The 18,024-nt window shown below is 36.5% G+C and overlaps 1 protein-coding gene across 1 annotated transcript in view; it reads left to right on the top strand.

The window, feature by feature from the left end:
• Positions 1–18,024, top strand: part of AKAP6 (A-kinase anchoring protein 6) — a gene marked incomplete at its 3' end in the record, with an annotated part of 361,949 nt that overhangs the window by 266,292 nt on the left and 77,633 nt on the right. Inside the window, exons 9-10 of the mRNA XM_082853308.1 lie at positions 10,194–10,340; positions 13,388–13,612. Of these exons, the coding sequence (XP_082709434.1) occupies positions 10,194–10,340; positions 13,388–13,612 (372 nt within the window). The remainder of the gene's footprint in view (positions 1–10,193; positions 10,341–13,387; positions 13,613–18,024) is intronic.

Below are 18,024 nucleotides of genomic sequence, written 5' to 3'. Positions count from 1 at the left end.
GTTCTGATATATATCAATGGAAGAAAATTTTTGAGAGTGGTATTTGTGAAGTTTGTCTTTAAAATATCTACAGGAAGGACTTCTTGAAATATGGGCCTAACTGCATAAATTGTATAGTAGAAGTTTCCTATATCCTAAAAATACTTAGTCAAAAACAGGACCCAAAAGGTTTCCTTAAGTTCAGGAATTCATCAAATATGCCTCTAAAGTAGGACAGATTGAAGATGATTTGAGAATATTTCAGTCAACCTTGCCTTTTCTTTTTGTTCTCTGTATTTGAGCTTAGATTGTATAGCTTACATTTTATGTGGTTGTGTCTTTGCTCCACTGTTGGTCTCCTGGGTTTCTCTGCATGAGTATCTTATATCTGAGTCTCTTTCCAGCAAGTGACAGCTTCTCCTTAACTTGCTGTTTTTCAGTGTTGGCATTTCTTCTGCACATAATAACGTGATTGTTATGGCTGATCTGGTAAATGTGGGCCCAAAGAAGCTCAACTTTCTAAAATAGGGAGGAATTCTAGACTATCTTCTAGACCAATCCTCATTCAGTGCCTCATTATCCCATAAAATATCCCAACTAGGTAGACTTCTGGCCTCTGCCTAAGTCAGTCTGGTGAGTGTGAACTCACTATCGCCCAAGCTTGCTTTCTTCTTGTGCTTCAGTCTTTGATCCCAGGCTTGACCTCTGAGGTCAGATGAAACAAATTAATGTTTTCTATTTACTCCTCTAAATATTCCAAATCTGCTAACATGTTTTTCCCTCTCTTCTGTCATATTCAACTCTTATTTATCTCTCGGCTGAATATCTATCTCCGGCTTCTTCAACAGCCTGCTCCCTGGAGAAGTGTTGAATCTTCTCCCTTCCTTAAGTGCTCTCCTTTGGATATTTAATACATTGCTTAGGTCCCTCTCAGAACATGGAACCCAATGAGAACAAGGACTACAGGTTTGGGCCTAGTAAACCACAGTCAAGCTGACCTGTCTGCTACCTTTCTTTTTTTTTTTTGACCCTGGGTTTGTCTCAGTTCAGCCCCGAATATATTTCATTTTTTTTTTTTTTTTACATTCCTTCCACTGTCTGTTGACTCATTGAACCTAAAGACAATTGAAACCTAGTCACCTCCATTCTTTGTGCAGTTTCTGTATTTCTGTTTTTTTTTGTGAGGGGAGGGGATGGTTATTAACTCTGTCTGGCTTGATATTTGTCCTATCTCCTTCTTCAGTTTCATCTACTATGCCAGCATGTTGTGTTCTCTTTGGAGTCTAGTATCATCGTCTAAAAGAGACACTGCAAAATAGTTGCCTGCAAATTCAGATCTAACTCAGAGACGTAGGTTGACGTGTACAGTGTTAAAAATTTTTAATTCAACATAAAAATTATAAGATTTCACATAAAAGTATACATTCTGTCTTCTCTTCAGATGTGTACCTGGCCATACAGAAGCCATATTGAAGCCATATTCCTACACAGGAACAGTTGGCAGAGCTGAGTAGAGAAACTTGTGCTCTCCTGTCCTCCGTAATCCACACTACTTCCTCTTATTTTCCCTTGACTGGAATCAAATGTTAGTAATCATCACATTTATGCATTTTCTTTTAGTAGAGAAAAATATCAATAGTTCTCTCTTTCTATGACCCTAGCAATAGTTAGAGTATGAAAGATAGAAGATGACTTATCTATACTCAACTCCTGTACACTAGATGCCAGGTAGTGGGCTGCTGGATCTGGTTAGTTCTAGCTTTTGAGAGCTGATTGTCAAACATTCAGGAATTTTGCCAGCAGTAGCAACCATTGGTAGCTTGGAATCCACCATGATGGGAATATTTACACCAGGGAAATCACTCCCCCAGGGAGCCAGCTTACTAGTATACCACTACCCGTAGGTGCTTGAGTTTATGATATCTGAGCTAAAATATTTATTCTTCTTTATTCATAAATGAGATTAGTATAATCTGGCAATCTAATCAACATGCCATATACAAATATGTTCACTAATAAAAATACTGAATAAGACTAAACCAAAAAAAGGGCCCTATGGCATGACATATCTATTAAGCAGTGATCTTTACAAATGGCTGTTCAACAGGTTCTTAGCAAAATTCCTTGTACTTCTGTACTTCTAAATGATTGCATCCTTCTGCTCACTTTATGCTGATGAAAATCTAATAGAAGCATATATACCTGATCCAGGGATCCACATCCTTGCTGTAGGGATTTAAGTCATTAGATTTGGGGTGTATGTTCTTAGCAATTTAATTATGTTTAAAGTCTGGTTAGTAGTGTAGTAAATAACTGGTATTGCTCCAAAATTGCATCGAGAAGGTAATAGGATTGAATCTCTGCACAAGTTGACACTCAATTAAAATTTCTGTATATCCAATGAGTTAGCCAGTCCTTGGCTGGGGAGCTAGAACAAATGCCTTCCTCCTTAAGCCGATCACTTCAAAACAGCAAAATTTACAATAAAGTCAAATCAAGACTCAGTGCATCAACTAAAATTTGAGTTTGGCTTATCAAATATGGATCAAAAGCAAGGAAGAGACCAGAGAGCCTTCACGATATTTCTTTCTTAAATTCTTCTGTTTTTTATTGACACTGGAGGAAAAATAACACATTAAAACCTCCTTACTGAATTACTGTCCTAAACCAATAGATCCATGGGGCTTGTTCAGCTAAAAGCCACAACAGACTTTGTAATGCAATGATGTAATCTTGGCTTTGTGTCATTTATATTCAACCTAAAAAAACCAATTTTCCTGAATAGACAGGCTGACAACAATATTGTTCGGTGTGGGTTTTTATTTGGATTCTTTCCAAATGGTTCACATGCCTTCACCGTAACACATCATGCCTGCTTACATCTTTTTTTTTTTTTTTGCCTGAATTCCAAAGTTTTCCCCTTTTACTAGCTCTCTATTTTTCTTTTAAGGTCTCAGTTATGTTTGTAAAACTAACCAGCTCCACCACAAAATTAGGATGTATCTTGCAGAGTGCATTCATTTTACTTTTTGCATATTTTTCCCGAGGTCATGTCAAGGTTAGTTTGAATTCCATCCTACATTAAGACTTCTTTCACAGCTATTTAGCTCGGCAGCCCACTCCCCGCTGGGGTCTGCCCCTTGGGCACGTCAAAGCTTCAGACCTGACAAATCACACGCAGATGAAGCTGTACAGTTTTTTAAACAGTTTCATCAGTAACTTTTTTTCCTTTTTCACTATCCTTATTCATGTTGAGATTTTTTTTTCTCTGAATTACCATTTCAGGAATGTCGATTTCTATTTGAGACGGTTTGTTTTTACATCAGACTTTCAAACAAGCAATATCAGTTATTTTACAGTAAATCATACCAATAGCCTCTATTCACCGAGACTGCAGACCGAAAGACCTACAGACCATTCTTGACTAGTATAACTGTAATTCCATTATTAAAATCTATTTGTAGCAGGAAGCTTAGTGTTGTGAAAGGTGGCTGTATCACAGAGTCTACCGGAATCAGAAAAAAATGTCAACCATAAAAATGCATCCAGTTTATAACATATTATGGGTTGAGCCTGGAAATGTTTCTCAAATGGTTAGCAATATGCTCTTATCAGTATTTTAGCAAATTGTGGCTAACGGTGCAACTCCATTTCCTGTTTAATTGATGAACTTAAAATGCTTGGTTGCTAATGAGTGTATTAGCAAACAATGTTCCCTTCACAGGCTTAAATAGATCAGGATTTTTTAAAAGCAGCTTACTGTCCTTATTTTCATATAAAGAAAAATATTGACTGCCACAGAATTGCTAGATCAACTGAAGAAGTGGTGTAATTATTGCTGTGCAGTCATTTTGGCAATGTCAAACAACCAGATTATAGTTTTCTAGTTCTCATGCTAGAAAATAGTTATTTTCTTTTGCAAACCATGGGCTTTTCATTACACTTTTATTCAGGACAGACAACACCTGAAGATCTTAACTGCAGACCAAGTAGAAAACTTAGAAGTAAGAGGGAAAATATATATATTTGAATGATTCTCCTCTAGTCGGTCCTGTTTTACACTTAGCTCAGTATGAAAGTACCCATCGAAGGGTCTATAAAAGGTGGCTGGTTGAAACTAATTAAAGACAGGTCTAAATAGAAGAAGAAAAGGAAGGGGGATCAAAGGAATTACATTAGGTGTCAGTATGTTGTTTGGAGATATTTCATTTAGATTTTTGTAATTATATTCAGGGAAAAAGCTAAATTCTAAAAATATCCATTTTGTGCCATAATTTCATATCTACGTTATTTTTGCAATAAGATACATGTCAACAGGCAAACATCTTGAAATCATTTCGGCATTGGCGCATTAACACATTTTGGTGAAAAGAGAGGCTTGTGCTTTTCACGCAGTGCATTTCAGTCTTCAATTAATGTGAAAGCACTACAATGGCTATGCAACTTCTCTTGCCTAGTGGTGTACCATTTATCATTGCAGTTTTACATTGACCTTGACACCCACTTCATTAGAATAAAGATTGTCTACCATTTAGGTTACATTGTTCCTCTGCACAGAGACCCCATGCAAATTTCTGTTCAGATAGAAGAGCTGCGAGGCTGTCAGAGGTCATCTGCATTAAATGATTGCAGCTATTTTCCAACTGCTTCTTTTCATTCTACTCAATTCAGGCTAGGAGGATCAATCAAGTCCTCTGCCTGAAACAGTGGGACTGCTGGGAATATAACTGTTTTTGGTAGTAGTGGATATGCCCTAAACAGTATTAAATATTTAATATAAACTCATTAAAGGCCATGCAGAGACTTCAGAAAGACATCAAATTTATAGAAAAATCTAAGGGGCTAGAGGACCTTTTAAGAAATAAATAGAAGAATAATAATCAATTTTATAATTTCAGAGTATGATTACAATAGTTCTTAAACTTAGTAAATCTTTTCTGTAGGAGACTTTTTTCTCACCCTAGACCTGGGTAGGGAAGGGACAAGACAGGCAGATTTGGTGTTCTTATGCAGTATTTTACTTAAAATTGGCATTGAAAAGTTTTCAGTCATGGTTGTTTTTTATTTTTGTTCTATAACAGTGAATTTTGCTCTGGGTATTTATTAAAAAAGCCTTAGGTATTTGTTATGTAAAAGGAATGATTGGAGAAATAAGTTGCCAGGTTTCCTACTTAAGTTTTCTGAGTGATATAATTGGAATTAAATTATTAATGGGGGATACTTTAAAAAAGATTGTTTTATGATCTTCTATTAGGGAATTTGCAATTCATTTTAATATTTGTAGTTTGATTTATATTAAAGATAATGCAATCTATATCCAATTAACAATACATGGCCAATGTAATGTGATTTCCAGATCATGCAAATGAAATAAGCTAGAAGAGGGGGGAAAACTCAATTCTTAACCTCAGATGTAATTTGCTGTGTGAGTTCTGGCAATTTTAAATGACATTGCACTTTTTAATTTTTCCAAAGGCTCAGCAAGCAGATTTATCCCAATCAAGAAAGCCTGTTATCAATTTACAAGGACAATTATAGGAGTCTTTATAATTTCTCTGTGCAGTTATTCGCCATAAATGGCTAATGGTAAAATACAAGGAATTTGCAAGAAATAGACTTTTGACAAAACAATAAGACAAACTTATTGTTTGTCTTGGGCTTGAACCCTCTTCTTCAGTCTTGAACATCTTCCCTAAGTGTTGGTGATATTGGCTCCATGTGAAACATCACATGCATTGTGAGATGCTGGACACTGGTGCTCTGAAAAAGGGGGCAGTGCAAGAACTGCTGCAAAGGGGACACTGGCCTCTAGCAGATTCCTGCACTCAGCATGTACAGCTGAGCTGTGGACCCTGGACTTTCATATAAAAAGACTCTTTGTTCACCACTGAATGGCATTAGGCATGGACTTGCTGAGGGGCCACCATGAAGCCTCGCATGAGGAGGGCAAACACTAGCCCGAAAACACAATACGGGAGTCATAGACGGACACATCCCTGCATTTTTGTGCAAAAATGCATATTTTCACGCATAATTTTACCAGTGGTTTGGCGTTTTGGTGTGTTCCTAGCATAAGCTTTCTTGTTGATAGACTATAATACATTTTATTTTCTCAGTGTATTTTCTCTACCTGTTGTGTGTTTATGGGAAAGGGGATTATGCTGGATATACAGGTGTTTATGGTAGTACTTTGCACTGGGAAGGATAATCAAACTGTAATTATAATAACTAGATCATTTTCCTTGCTTTTACTCTTCCTCATATAAAATCACATGAAGCCCAGTTAAAGAACAGTGTAAGATGTAAATACTCAAACCCTGAAGATACAGCATCTGACAGCCCTATTCTAATAATCAAGAAAATTCTTTGGTTTAATTCTTGTGTTTTTCGTAGCCAAAACTTCACTCTCCGCTCAGCAATGTCTGGTCTCTTTTCAGCATAACCAACAGAAGCACCATACAAAAGTCTTACAATGGATGTCTTAATCTCTCTGTGTGCTTTTTAGAGCATTATTTTGAATTCCATCATGCTGCCTTTTTTCTTTCCTCTTCTGAAGTTTTATTACAACAGCAGAATTCCCAGGGAGCTTTGGGGGCAAGGTTCACATAATATAGCCCTGAAGTTTTGCTTAGGTGGAATCCATCCCCCAATCCTGGCCATCTTTTGATGATCTTTGTATTTCAAAAAGATTCACTGGGTAGAGTCTTGTAGCATTAGCTGTATGTAGTTTATTTTTTATTTTTTTACTTACTAGACGGTGAGCATCGACATCCCTTTCATGACGCTTTCTTTCTCTGACCTCACAGTGACAAGGCATCTTGTTCTTTAACATTGAGGGAGGCAGAAAAATGCTTGAGTTGCTCAATGTGTGCCTTCTATACCAGTTTCAAAATGGCTTATTCTTCTGGTTTCCATGGTGACAATTAACACTGTTTCAAGGCATTGTTCCAGTCTCCATTTGGGCAGAATTTTCGGTGTGATTTTTAACAAAAAAAAAAAGGAAAAAAAAGGTTTTGGGGGAAAAATCCCTTTAGCATAACTGTCAAAAAAGTTATCTCAATCAAGTCTTCATGCATTTCTAATTTTATTTACTTCAGAAGTCCTGTTTTGGCTGACTTTGTTTTATAATTCAATTTTAGTATTTGTGCTTTTAAAAAGGAAGCACTGAATAAGAATTTTCTAAAAACTTCTTTAACTCTTAGCTTTAAAAATGAGCTAGTGTTTGTGGTTATTTTTAATTCGGTTTTTAAAGGTTTCTTTATATATCTCTATATACACACAGGAGTGGCATTTAGAATAGGAGTGGCCTGTGTCTTTAATTTAGATCATTCACATATCTATTAGGAGGCTTCATTAGTCAAAATTGAATTGGCCAAGCAAATACACTTAATAATGTAAATACGCCCTTTCAATAGAATATATTTTATTTTTGACGAGACAGGCCCACAGCAGGTGCTGTGGGGAAATTAAATACTGGATGCTTATTTACCTTAGCACTCAAGAAAAGCCATCTGACTTTAACTTGTTAATCTCATTTTTGACTATTGAAGGGTAGTCTATATCATAACATCCCTAGACTACAGGGCACGGTGGGGCAACCTCTGCTCACTTAACTGCTGTGGACGGAATGAATATGAAGACTAAATTATTTTCTCACCACAGGCTAAAGTAGCCCTACTTGATAGAATGACCGAGAACTAATAGAGCTGACAGTTGATTGTCCCTCTCTAATGCTTCTGAAAATGTTGGAGAGAGAAAAGCAAAAACGTACTAACGTCAACAAAAATATAACCCTCTGGCATGATGACATATACAGCTTGAGGCCTTAAATTATATCAGATTCAACCTTCAGAGTGCTTCAAACATTAAAATAAATATTTTCATCTTAAATTACATGACATTCTATTACCTCTCACGCACATACCAATACATCTAACAATTAGCTGTATTCTCTTAGCTCTTATAGTTTGAAGGCATTGTCCATCAATCACATCTTTCATCAGTCTGTTTATACAGTAGGTTACATGGTGACAAAGACAGAGAGCATACTTAAAGACAAGTTTTTTAATGTAATAACCTTTTATAATAGCTGTTGCCGTGACTACCGGTACTAGATTTCATAGAGAAAATTATTTTATTATGTCTAAAATTAAATTAATTGTTTTTAATATTTTTATTATTACAAGACTGTGATGTTTATGGGACACATCTAAACTGTTGTCTTTCTTGACTGATCTGCTGGGGAGGAGCTGTTCAAAGTTGGGGTAACGAGAGGAGGTGAGCTTGTTACAAGTGAAAGTGGTAACTGGTCGAGGCTGATCCCGGGTGGCACAGCTGGAGGACTCCCTCTGTCAATTAATGCACATGGCATAAGCAAAAGATTTGAATAGGATTCTTCTGCTTGCTTGAAATGCTAGTTCCCCCAATATTATGTCAAAGAAGTCTTACCAAATTAATTACGTAAATCTTTGTCAGCCATATCATCTTTAGATGGGACTCTGCTTACATAAAGCAGATTGCCCTCTCTTCCAATCATTACTCTGATAAATAAAACACTATTTAGGTTTCTAGAATACTTGTTGAGTGTTGAGTCCAGAAAACTCGAGTGGACAGTGTGTTTTATAAGTGTTGTAGTAATGTGGTCTTGGTAATTGCCTGCCATTAGAAAATACAATCAGAATTCCCATGTATCACAGGCCAAATTCTGGAAGAGCTCTAAAGCAACCCTTGATTCTTTTTGTTATGCATATTCATGTAATTTTGGATACTCTGACACCCTGATCAACATTCATTAATACTACGAAATGCTTTAAATCACCTCATTTAAAACATTTTGTTCTGTGATCCACAAATGACTAGCATTTAGAGAAGTTTACATAATACAAATGATGTGCATGTTTAGTGTAAATGAAAGATTAAAATATGAAACTAAAAGTATGCAAACATATGCAGGAAAATGCTGAGGACCTATTAACCGAAACAGGGATTTTACACCTTCTTTTCCTTTAAGCTGCTTCCAATTGTATTTTAGTTTGGGATCTTACACAGTATCATGTTTTCAAGTTGAATAAAATCATCCAAGTGCTTGGGCATGTTTTGAATGTGCTGATTTCCTACTTTGCCCAGACAAAAGCATTTCTTATTAGATCTGGTAAGGTGCTCATCTTAGCTCAGTTAGGACAATGGTGTATTATTACCAAGGACCCCAGTAACCTAACTTTTATGCATTGAAGAGAGAAGTTTAGGGATTGCCAGTATACATTTGGAAATGTGCTAAAGTTGTAAAATATGTTTAATACTCTAACCAGAATCCAGTTTTTCTATTCAGAGTTGTTTTTAGGTGCATATTTAAAAAATGCATCCATAGTCAATTATAGTTGTCCTATAATATAGGACTTTCTAACTATGAAGTTATCCAAATAGAGTTATTTGAAGAGAATCACCCTAGTTAACTGTCACATTAAATAGCACTTATTATCACCAGCAAAACATCCCTTAGGAGACACCCACTTGGCAGTTTGTTAGAATACAATGTATATTGCGGGAAGAGAGTTCTGTAATCGATTGTGATGTTTGGGACATTTTACAGCAATCAATAAGGAAGTGTAGATTTGTAACCATTCTCAAAACACTGTTCTTTTGTTTTTTGTTTTTTCCTCTCTATATGTACCTCTTCTCCAAGCCCACACAGAATTTTTAAGTAAAAGAAAAATGAAAAAAAAAAAAAAGTTAACAGAATTTAGGGGACTTATAGGGTAAGGAGGAAGTTACACGCTTTTTAGGGATCATTTTATTTGCACCACTCTGAGACTAGTCCTTTGGGAGACAGAGATGAGTGATGGGCAGTACTCTGGAGCCAAATGTTGGCCAAAACTAATTTTGATATTAAATCCCTCTAGACCAGGTATGTTCCTATTTGGAGTATTTTAAGATAAAGATCAAATGTGTGTACAAACTTTAGTTTGGAAAGACATAAATCGTAGTCAACTAAATGGAATACCTTGGATGTTTGTGTATATGTGAGAAATTTGTATATTTTTAACTGTTTTCAGCAATTTTTCTCAACTACTCAAGTTTCTTAGTTTAGCCTCCCCATTAATTTTATTGGAAACGCAAACTTTTAACACCCATGAGCCTCACTAACTCTGTGCTCAAAGATTTTCTAAGAACACCTCTTTCCCTAATGGTATCTTTTTTTTCTCTTCCCGTTTTAGCGATACAGTGTGGAAATGTCCATCAGGGACCTGAAAAAGACGGAGCTGCTTAGTAAGGTTGAAGCTTTGAAGAAAGGTGGCGTTTTACTACCAAATGATCTCCTTGAAAAAGTGGATTCAATTAATGAAAAATGGGAACTGCTTGGGGTATTTGCATTTTTATTACTGTTTGTAGGTTATGTGTACATTTTTTGTGAAGCACCCTGTCTGATTTCTAATTTGAGGCACAACTATCTCTCTCTTTCGATTCACTACCTACATTTCAAACAAGCTATTCATGCTATTATGGGGGAAAAACACAGCTTTTCCTCTTCTGTTGATTTTTTTTTTTTTTTTTTTACTCTGAACTTGTCTTCTCTCAGATTTTTAATAATTTTGGTTCTTTAATACATAAAAAGGTAAGTAAAATACGCCATGTATTATGGGCATGCACCAAGTCAACTATAATACAGTATATCCTGATATACACTGACTGTCATGCTTGAATGAATGTTAATAGAATTTATTCTGAAGGTACATGTTAGAGACATCCACTGTTTAACTATTTACTGTACCCTTCAGATGAAAAGTGGAGTTGTCACTATAGCTTTCAAGTCACACTAAAGCCACAAAAACAAAGATGCAAACTTGACCCAAATCTGAATTGCAGAATTAAATCGGCCTCTGTTTTGTGCCTCAATTTCCAGCTCACTTTTAACAAAAGCCAAAAAAAAAAAAAAAAAACTTTCATGTAATTCATTTCACGCAATGATGGGCTGGGTCTCGGCCAAAGACTGAGATGCAAGAATCTGGCAAAAAGGCAATATAGAGATTCTGTTACCCAGAGACCAGGATGGCACTGTGCAGGAGACAGTACTGTCCTTTTGTAGGAAGACAGCTGAGAGAGAGAGGTTAAACTGTATTTTTTCATCAACTTCTCTCCTAAATTGCCTTCACTTCAAATCAAGGGTAAGCTAAATTTGTCAATTACTTAAATGATTAATTATAACAGCTAAGTATGGGTGGTGTCAGTTATGGAGCATGATTTTGCATGCCTTCCCTTTCCTGCCTTTTAATTTTTAAAGAAATAATACTCCAAAAATATTTTGAATAAAAAGCTCTCCATGTACCTTGATGACTTGGAGGAATGCCAGTGTTCAGTTTATGCCATGCTTAATCTAGGTGATTAAAAAACTGCAAGTTGAAATCCTTGCTTTCTCATTTAAATTCACCACACTCTGCAATCGTGCAAAGTAACTTAAAACGTTAAAAGTTTTTACTCTGACCTATTGTTACATTACTTTTCAATAGTAATTAATGGCTTTCATTTTATAATATGGTGATTTAAATCAGAACCTACTAAATTCTACAGAATTCATTGATCTCATACAGGAGAAATGCGGTTAGTGTCTGACATTTTAAAAGACTGTTTACTAAATAGATGAGAGCAGCAACTTTACATGCTTGATAGATAAAGCGATAGTCTGCCTGTGCTGTATTTTCACATATCTATTTCTAATTTGATAAATAATTAACAATAATCTTTTTGGAAAATTGTTTGAAGTATGTCATGTATATAGCTCCCTAAACAAAAATTTTAAATCAAGATAACATTAAAAAAAGAAACAGAATATTTAGCTATCCTTTATGAGGCAGATACCGTAAAAATGGTTGTCATTTTAACAAAAATATCATTCGAATGCAGTACGCAGAGTTTTGTAATGATTTCTGGGGAGAGAAGGGTGCTGGGAAGATTTTAACAAAACCTGTGCTACACTACCACCACCAGGCATACTGCTTTAATTGGCATGATTACATTTTAATTGGCATGAAAAAAATTTAAAGACAAGGATTTTAACTTCTAACAATAGTAAAATAGAGGGATATGGTTTTTAATATTACTTTCATCTAAGGTGAACAGTGTGGAATGGAAATACATTAGAATGAAATGTCAGTGGTGCGTACAGTTTAATCTGTGAAATTTTGTCCCCTGTGCTGCATATTACTCTGTCTCAATTGCATATTAAACAACCCTATCAAGGCAGGCATTGGCATCTGCTGTGCTGACACAAATTGTGAATTAAATGAAATTGATGTCCTCTGTCGTATATTTATGAAGATGGACCATTCTCTGAAGTATTCTGTTTATGAAGAATTTATGATTGCAAACTGTTCCAGAACAAAAAAGTGGCAATAAATTCTTTTTTGTGACCCTACCCTCCAAGGGCATTGATTTCACCTCCTGCTGCTACTTTTGTTACAGCATAAAAACAATAGCTAAATCTGGATTCCACTGAGGGTCTTCAAATTATCAATATTTGCACCATGAAAATACAAGGGTGTTGCCACGAAAGGCGATTTTTCTCCTAAAGATACCATTTACGGAACACTACACAGCAGATGAATGTTTGTTGACTTAATTTTATTTGTGTTTTAAAAGCCTATTTTTGTAGCTTTAATTCATCATTATAGATTAACTCGTCCTGATTCTCCAGAGTGTTTTCCACCAAAAAAAAAAAAAAAAAAAAAGCCTTTCCTGACTGTACCTTCATGCCATAGTGGTTCATCTAAGCAGGCTTCTAGCATAGTGGATTGGGGCTTATTTTAACACATATTTTAGAAAGTCTAGCATCCACAAATGCAAAGTGGGAAGAATTGAAGGGTTGAACAATTTCTAGGTCAGGTAAAATCAACAGCACCAAGGAGGCTACCCCTTCTTAACAGTCCTGTGTCATAAGGTTTAGGGAATTGTACCTCACAAAACAAAAAAAAAAAAAAGGAATTTAATTCTCCATGCATAGTCTACTCTTGGCCTCTTTAGTATATTGATTAAACTCAAACTTCTATCTCCTGAAGATTTTTTGCAGAGAATTTTTACTGTAAACTCCTTTCATGAGAATTGAAATGAGTTTTTATCAGTGACCATGGTGAACTTTTGGGTCAAAGCTCCTTTCTGTTAGAGGAAATTAGAAGTGAATGACGTCTTCGTAAGCCTCTAGTGGTAGTCAGAACAACACCCACGGCTCGAGAATCGAATCCTAAATGGAACATTGAGCTAATCTGAACTGAATGTCAGTTGTGAGGTGGGAGGTGCAGCAGACACCTTCCAGGTGGCTCTTGTCACCAGCCAAACTGTGATACGTATTTGGTACCTACGCTAATCAATGTTTTTGTTTTTTGCTGTTTTTGTTTTTGTTTTTAATCTGATGCATTAGAAAACCCTAGGAGAGAAGATCCAGGACACAATGGCAGGGCACAGTGGGTCGGGTGCACGTGACCTGCTCTCTCCTGAAAGCGGAAGCCTGGTAAGGCAGCTGGAGGTCAGGATCAAAGAACTGAAAGGGTGGCTAAGAGATACAGAGCTTTTCATCTTCAATTCCTGTCTGAGACAAGAAAAGGAAGGAACAATGAATGCTGAGAAACAACTGCAATACTTTAAGGTAATAAAAAACAATCAAAGTTTATAAAAAGCTTTCTTTATGGTAGGGATAAAATATTTATCAAGTACGTAAAGTATTATACCCGTGTATCTATGTATCACTGTGCTCTTAAATGTTTCCTTGAATTTATAGGCACCTTCCACATTTCTTATATGCCAACGTCTGTGTGTGTATAAAGATGAACATTAAGCGTATCAAATACACATTGTATAGGGGAAATCTCTGCTGCTTGTGTGTTTTGTGCAACGCCTGTTGAAGGAGGGCTTTGATAAATTAAAAGCAGACCAGCAAACACTAAAGATTACTGAGGACTTTGAAAGGCAGACCTAAATGTTCTATAAATAATGTGGCTAAAAATACTTCCATAAATTGATATGATAAAAACACATGATTTAAGATAAGACCATTAATGCTAACAAAAGGAACATAATTTTTACACATGAAAGAATCAACTATTTATGGAAGGAAGAAATAAAGTAAAAGTGTTTCCTACATTAGAGGCATTTTCCACTCTAGAAAAATGTCAAACTTAGCCACATGGCTGTGTACGTGTTCGCTGTATGTCCATGAAGAAGAAGCGTTTGTTCCCATGGTTTACACAATATCTATTCAAAAGCAGTTTAAAGTTGAAATCTTTGTTCTCATTGGCCACACTGGCCTGTACTGCTTGAACCCTCCTGTAACTGCAGTGATTATTCGAACTCTGGCTGGTGTCAGCCCAAGGCTTTGGGGTTGCAAACATGAATTTGCTGGCTTAACAGATCTGAAAGAGGAGAAAGGGGAAAATCCAGAAGGAAAGAACTTCTTGAGACCAAGCAACTATTTCTTCTCAAAGCCTTCTAGGACCAGGTTTTAGTCATCTCACATTCTGCTCTGCAGTCTTCCAGCAATCTGCATATCAGAGAACGTAGTCATATGTAGTTCACCTTCCCTCTGCCAGACAGACAGGCCCCCCTTGCTCACCTGCATAACCCAAGAGGAGGCCCCCTCCAAGGTAAGACCACAGTACTTCTCAGTAAACTGTCTGCATTACACATCTACACACTGTTTTACTTGAACTCCTTGTCTGCCACTGAGTTGAAGTTAAAACCAGAAGTTAAAAAGTCTCTTGCCAAGGCAAATGGGTTTCACTATCTAAAATCTAACATCCAGATGATTTGTTACTTCACCTCCGCTTGTTTCACTCTAACCCCCCCATTGCAGGGAGATGGAGTCTTCAGATATTTCCCTCTGTGTTGTTTGAACTTAACAGGTACCATATAAAACATCCCGGTCATCAGTAGGCTAGATGTTGTGAAATTTATTTTCTCTCTATAGTATCTATATCGCAGCTTTAGTGAACTGGTTAATGGCCCCAGTCAGTCGTGTGACCTTGATCATATTTCTTGTATGATCCCTGGTGCCTCAGTTCCTTCATCTATAAAATGGGATGCTGGTAATATTTATCTTATGCGGTTATGAGTTCATACATGTAAATCATTATTTCTACTTTTTGTAATGGTGCATTCGTAAAGGATAGAAATCTCAACATTATAAGCCCAAAGATGTTACATAAAAATTGGGCGCTGCCAAATGATATTAGCTTTATGCTTTAGGCTTATACAGTGTCCTCAACATTATCTTCAGCTAGGTCCTTGTAACAAATTTAAAAGAGATTAAGAGACACAGAGAGACACAGAGAAAAATCTCTAGGCTTCCAAATCATTGAATAATTCTTAAAGAGTTCTAGTCGTTTGCTAACAAATACTTTGTAGCCACTAGGGAATATTCACTACCCCTAATTCATTATTTACCATGTGCATCTTAGTGCCTGAAAATAATCATAGAATTTTTCTTTCAAAAGTACCAGAGATTATCACATGCTTTTTGCTCTTTTATTTCTTCAAAGCATGTTTATGTTTTCAGTATCACCATTCATTAAACTCACTACATTGATGCCTGACTCTTATTTTATTTAGCTATTTTTAAAATACAATAATAAATAGAGACTTTCCTACTCCAAACAACAGGCAGGATCTTGATGGTGATGTATACCTCATCATGTGTTTTTCCCAGCCCTATTCCATCCCCTTCTATCCTTACCTAAGATAATCATGATCCTGAATCCCATGTTCTTTATTTCCTTGCTTTCCTCTAGTAAGAAAGAATATTTTTAATTTTAGTTGTTTTTAAACTTATTAAAAGGTAATCATGCTGTATGTTATCTTTTAGGACTTCTTTTTCATTTAACATTATAATGCCAAGCTTCATTCATCTCACTGAATATGGCTGTAATTCACTTACTTTGACATTGCGTAATATTCCTTTGTGAATATTCCTTTGTGAATATAAGTGTATATACATATAAAGCTAACAGCAACTTATGAGGTTGGTATTAGGATCCCAATTTTGCAGATATGGAAACAGGCACATGGAGGTTAAGTTTTGTGTGTCCAAGGCCACATATAATGAGTGGTAGAATTAGGTTTTAAATCCAGAACTGTCTGACTCTAAAGCCCATTCTCTGAACTACTATGCAAAATTGGTATTTATTGGTATTTACTGGATGCCCTTACATGCCAGGTGACTCAATGGGAAGAGCAGGACAGAACTAAATATCATTGTTTCTTTGTGGAAGGTTTATTAGGCACAATCTTCAGCAATTTGGCCAGAACAGCAAATGGCTGTAGCTATTAAAGATCTGGGGAGGTGAAAATATTTGTGTTTTCATTTTACATTTTTGTACAATATCAGTGTAAATTTCTTTGCCATGTGTCACTTTTTATTATATTTTTTTTAACATCTTTATTGGAGTATAATTGCTTTACAGTGGTGTGTTATGTGTCACTTTTTAAATTGAAACTTTTAAAACTTTTTGAGAATATGGAGCCCTGATGATTTTTCTGTATGACCTGAAACTCTAGTCACTTCTAAAGTTTTGATCTTGAGGAGTTTGATTGGATAAGGTAAGTGGATCTAGCATGACAGCACTTTTTTTTTTTTTTTTAAGAAAGCTTTCTGTGTGTCAGTTGGAGTAAACGTCTTTCCTAGCCAGAATTATGAATATTTCTGAGCTGTTTACTCTTTAGTGCTCAGTCTATTAGTTAAGTGTTCTGTATATTACCACATTCATTGGAAGAATGAAACCAAACGTTTGTAACACAATAATATTGTAATATAATGTTTAAAACCTGTCAAGGGCTTCCCTGGTGGCGCAGTGGCTGGGGGTCCGCCTGCCGATGCAGGGGACACGGGTTCGTGCCCCGGTCCGGGGAGATCCCACGTGCAGCGGAGCGGCTGGGCCCGTGGGCCGTGGCCGCTGGGCCTGCGCGTCCGGAGCCTGTGCTCCGCAACGGGAGAGGCCACAGCAGTGAGAGGCCCGCGTAACGCAAAAAAAAAAAAAAAAAAAACCTGTCAAAAATCATAATTCGTAATAGGCATATGCAGAATAAAAACTTTTTACTTACCATAAATCCAGAAAACAGATAACCTCTGCCTCTCTAAGTGATAAAACCACTCAAATAAGAGAGTTATTAAAGAACCTTTATGTGTCAGAAACTCTTTGCCATGTTCTGCCTCTTCTTGTGGGTTCCCAAATGTCTTCTGCTGTCATTGGTCACACAGAACACAGAAGACAGGCTTTATCCACAGGGTTTAGTTTTATGATTCTCCATTCTCTAAAATCTCAGGCTTTTCACAGAATGAATTTCTTTATATGACACCCAGAGTAATGATAGCTAAGCCACAGTGCACTACCCAGGAGAACAGGGAGGGAGGGTGCTGCATATAAAAAGGAAAATCTGTCGCTTTATAGACACAACTGTTTCCTTCTCAGAGTTTGGTCTGGGATGAGAGAAAGGATCAGGATCTTAAGTTTTCAGAAAAAGAGAAAAAGCAATTGTGGAAAATATTCTTTTTCTCTAAGACAGTAATTGATAAATGTGGGATTAGACATGAGGCAAAATTCTACCTAAGAAAGAGTTAAAGCCCAGGATGGGAGAAACACGAAGGTGTGAACCTAAAAGCCCTGGGACAGAAATGCAAAAGTGTCCAAGAGTGAACACACCATGACAACAAAACTCAGAGAGCACATCAGAGATTTAATGAGGCCAGCTGGCAAAGGGCCCCTTAGAGCTGTGTACGGGCAGCTTCAATGCCATTGGCTGGAAAGCTTTACTTTTTAATGATGATCCTTCAGAGAGAAAAGAAAATAATTACTTAATCATATGTTCCTTGTATCCCATAACAAAATTCATTATTCTGAAGACTCAAATTGGGGAGAAATTATCGGTTACCAGCTAAAGGAGACTGCGGCACTGGACTGGGCCCAGAACCAGCCTGGGAAGGACAAGTTTAGACCAGCCAAGAGGCTCTGTCATAAGAAGAATGAATGGGATAGATTTGGTAACCTTCACAGTGACTAATGTCCCAAA

The sequence above is a fragment of the Leucopleurus acutus genome (genome assembly GCF_964270905.1).
Source record: "Leucopleurus acutus genome assembly, chromosome: 1".
In the NCBI taxonomy this organism is placed as follows: Eukaryota; Metazoa; Chordata; class Mammalia; order Artiodactyla; family Delphinidae; genus Leucopleurus; species Leucopleurus acutus.
Note: the sequence above shows the minus strand (reverse complement) of the source record. Positions and strands in the feature narration are given on the sequence as shown.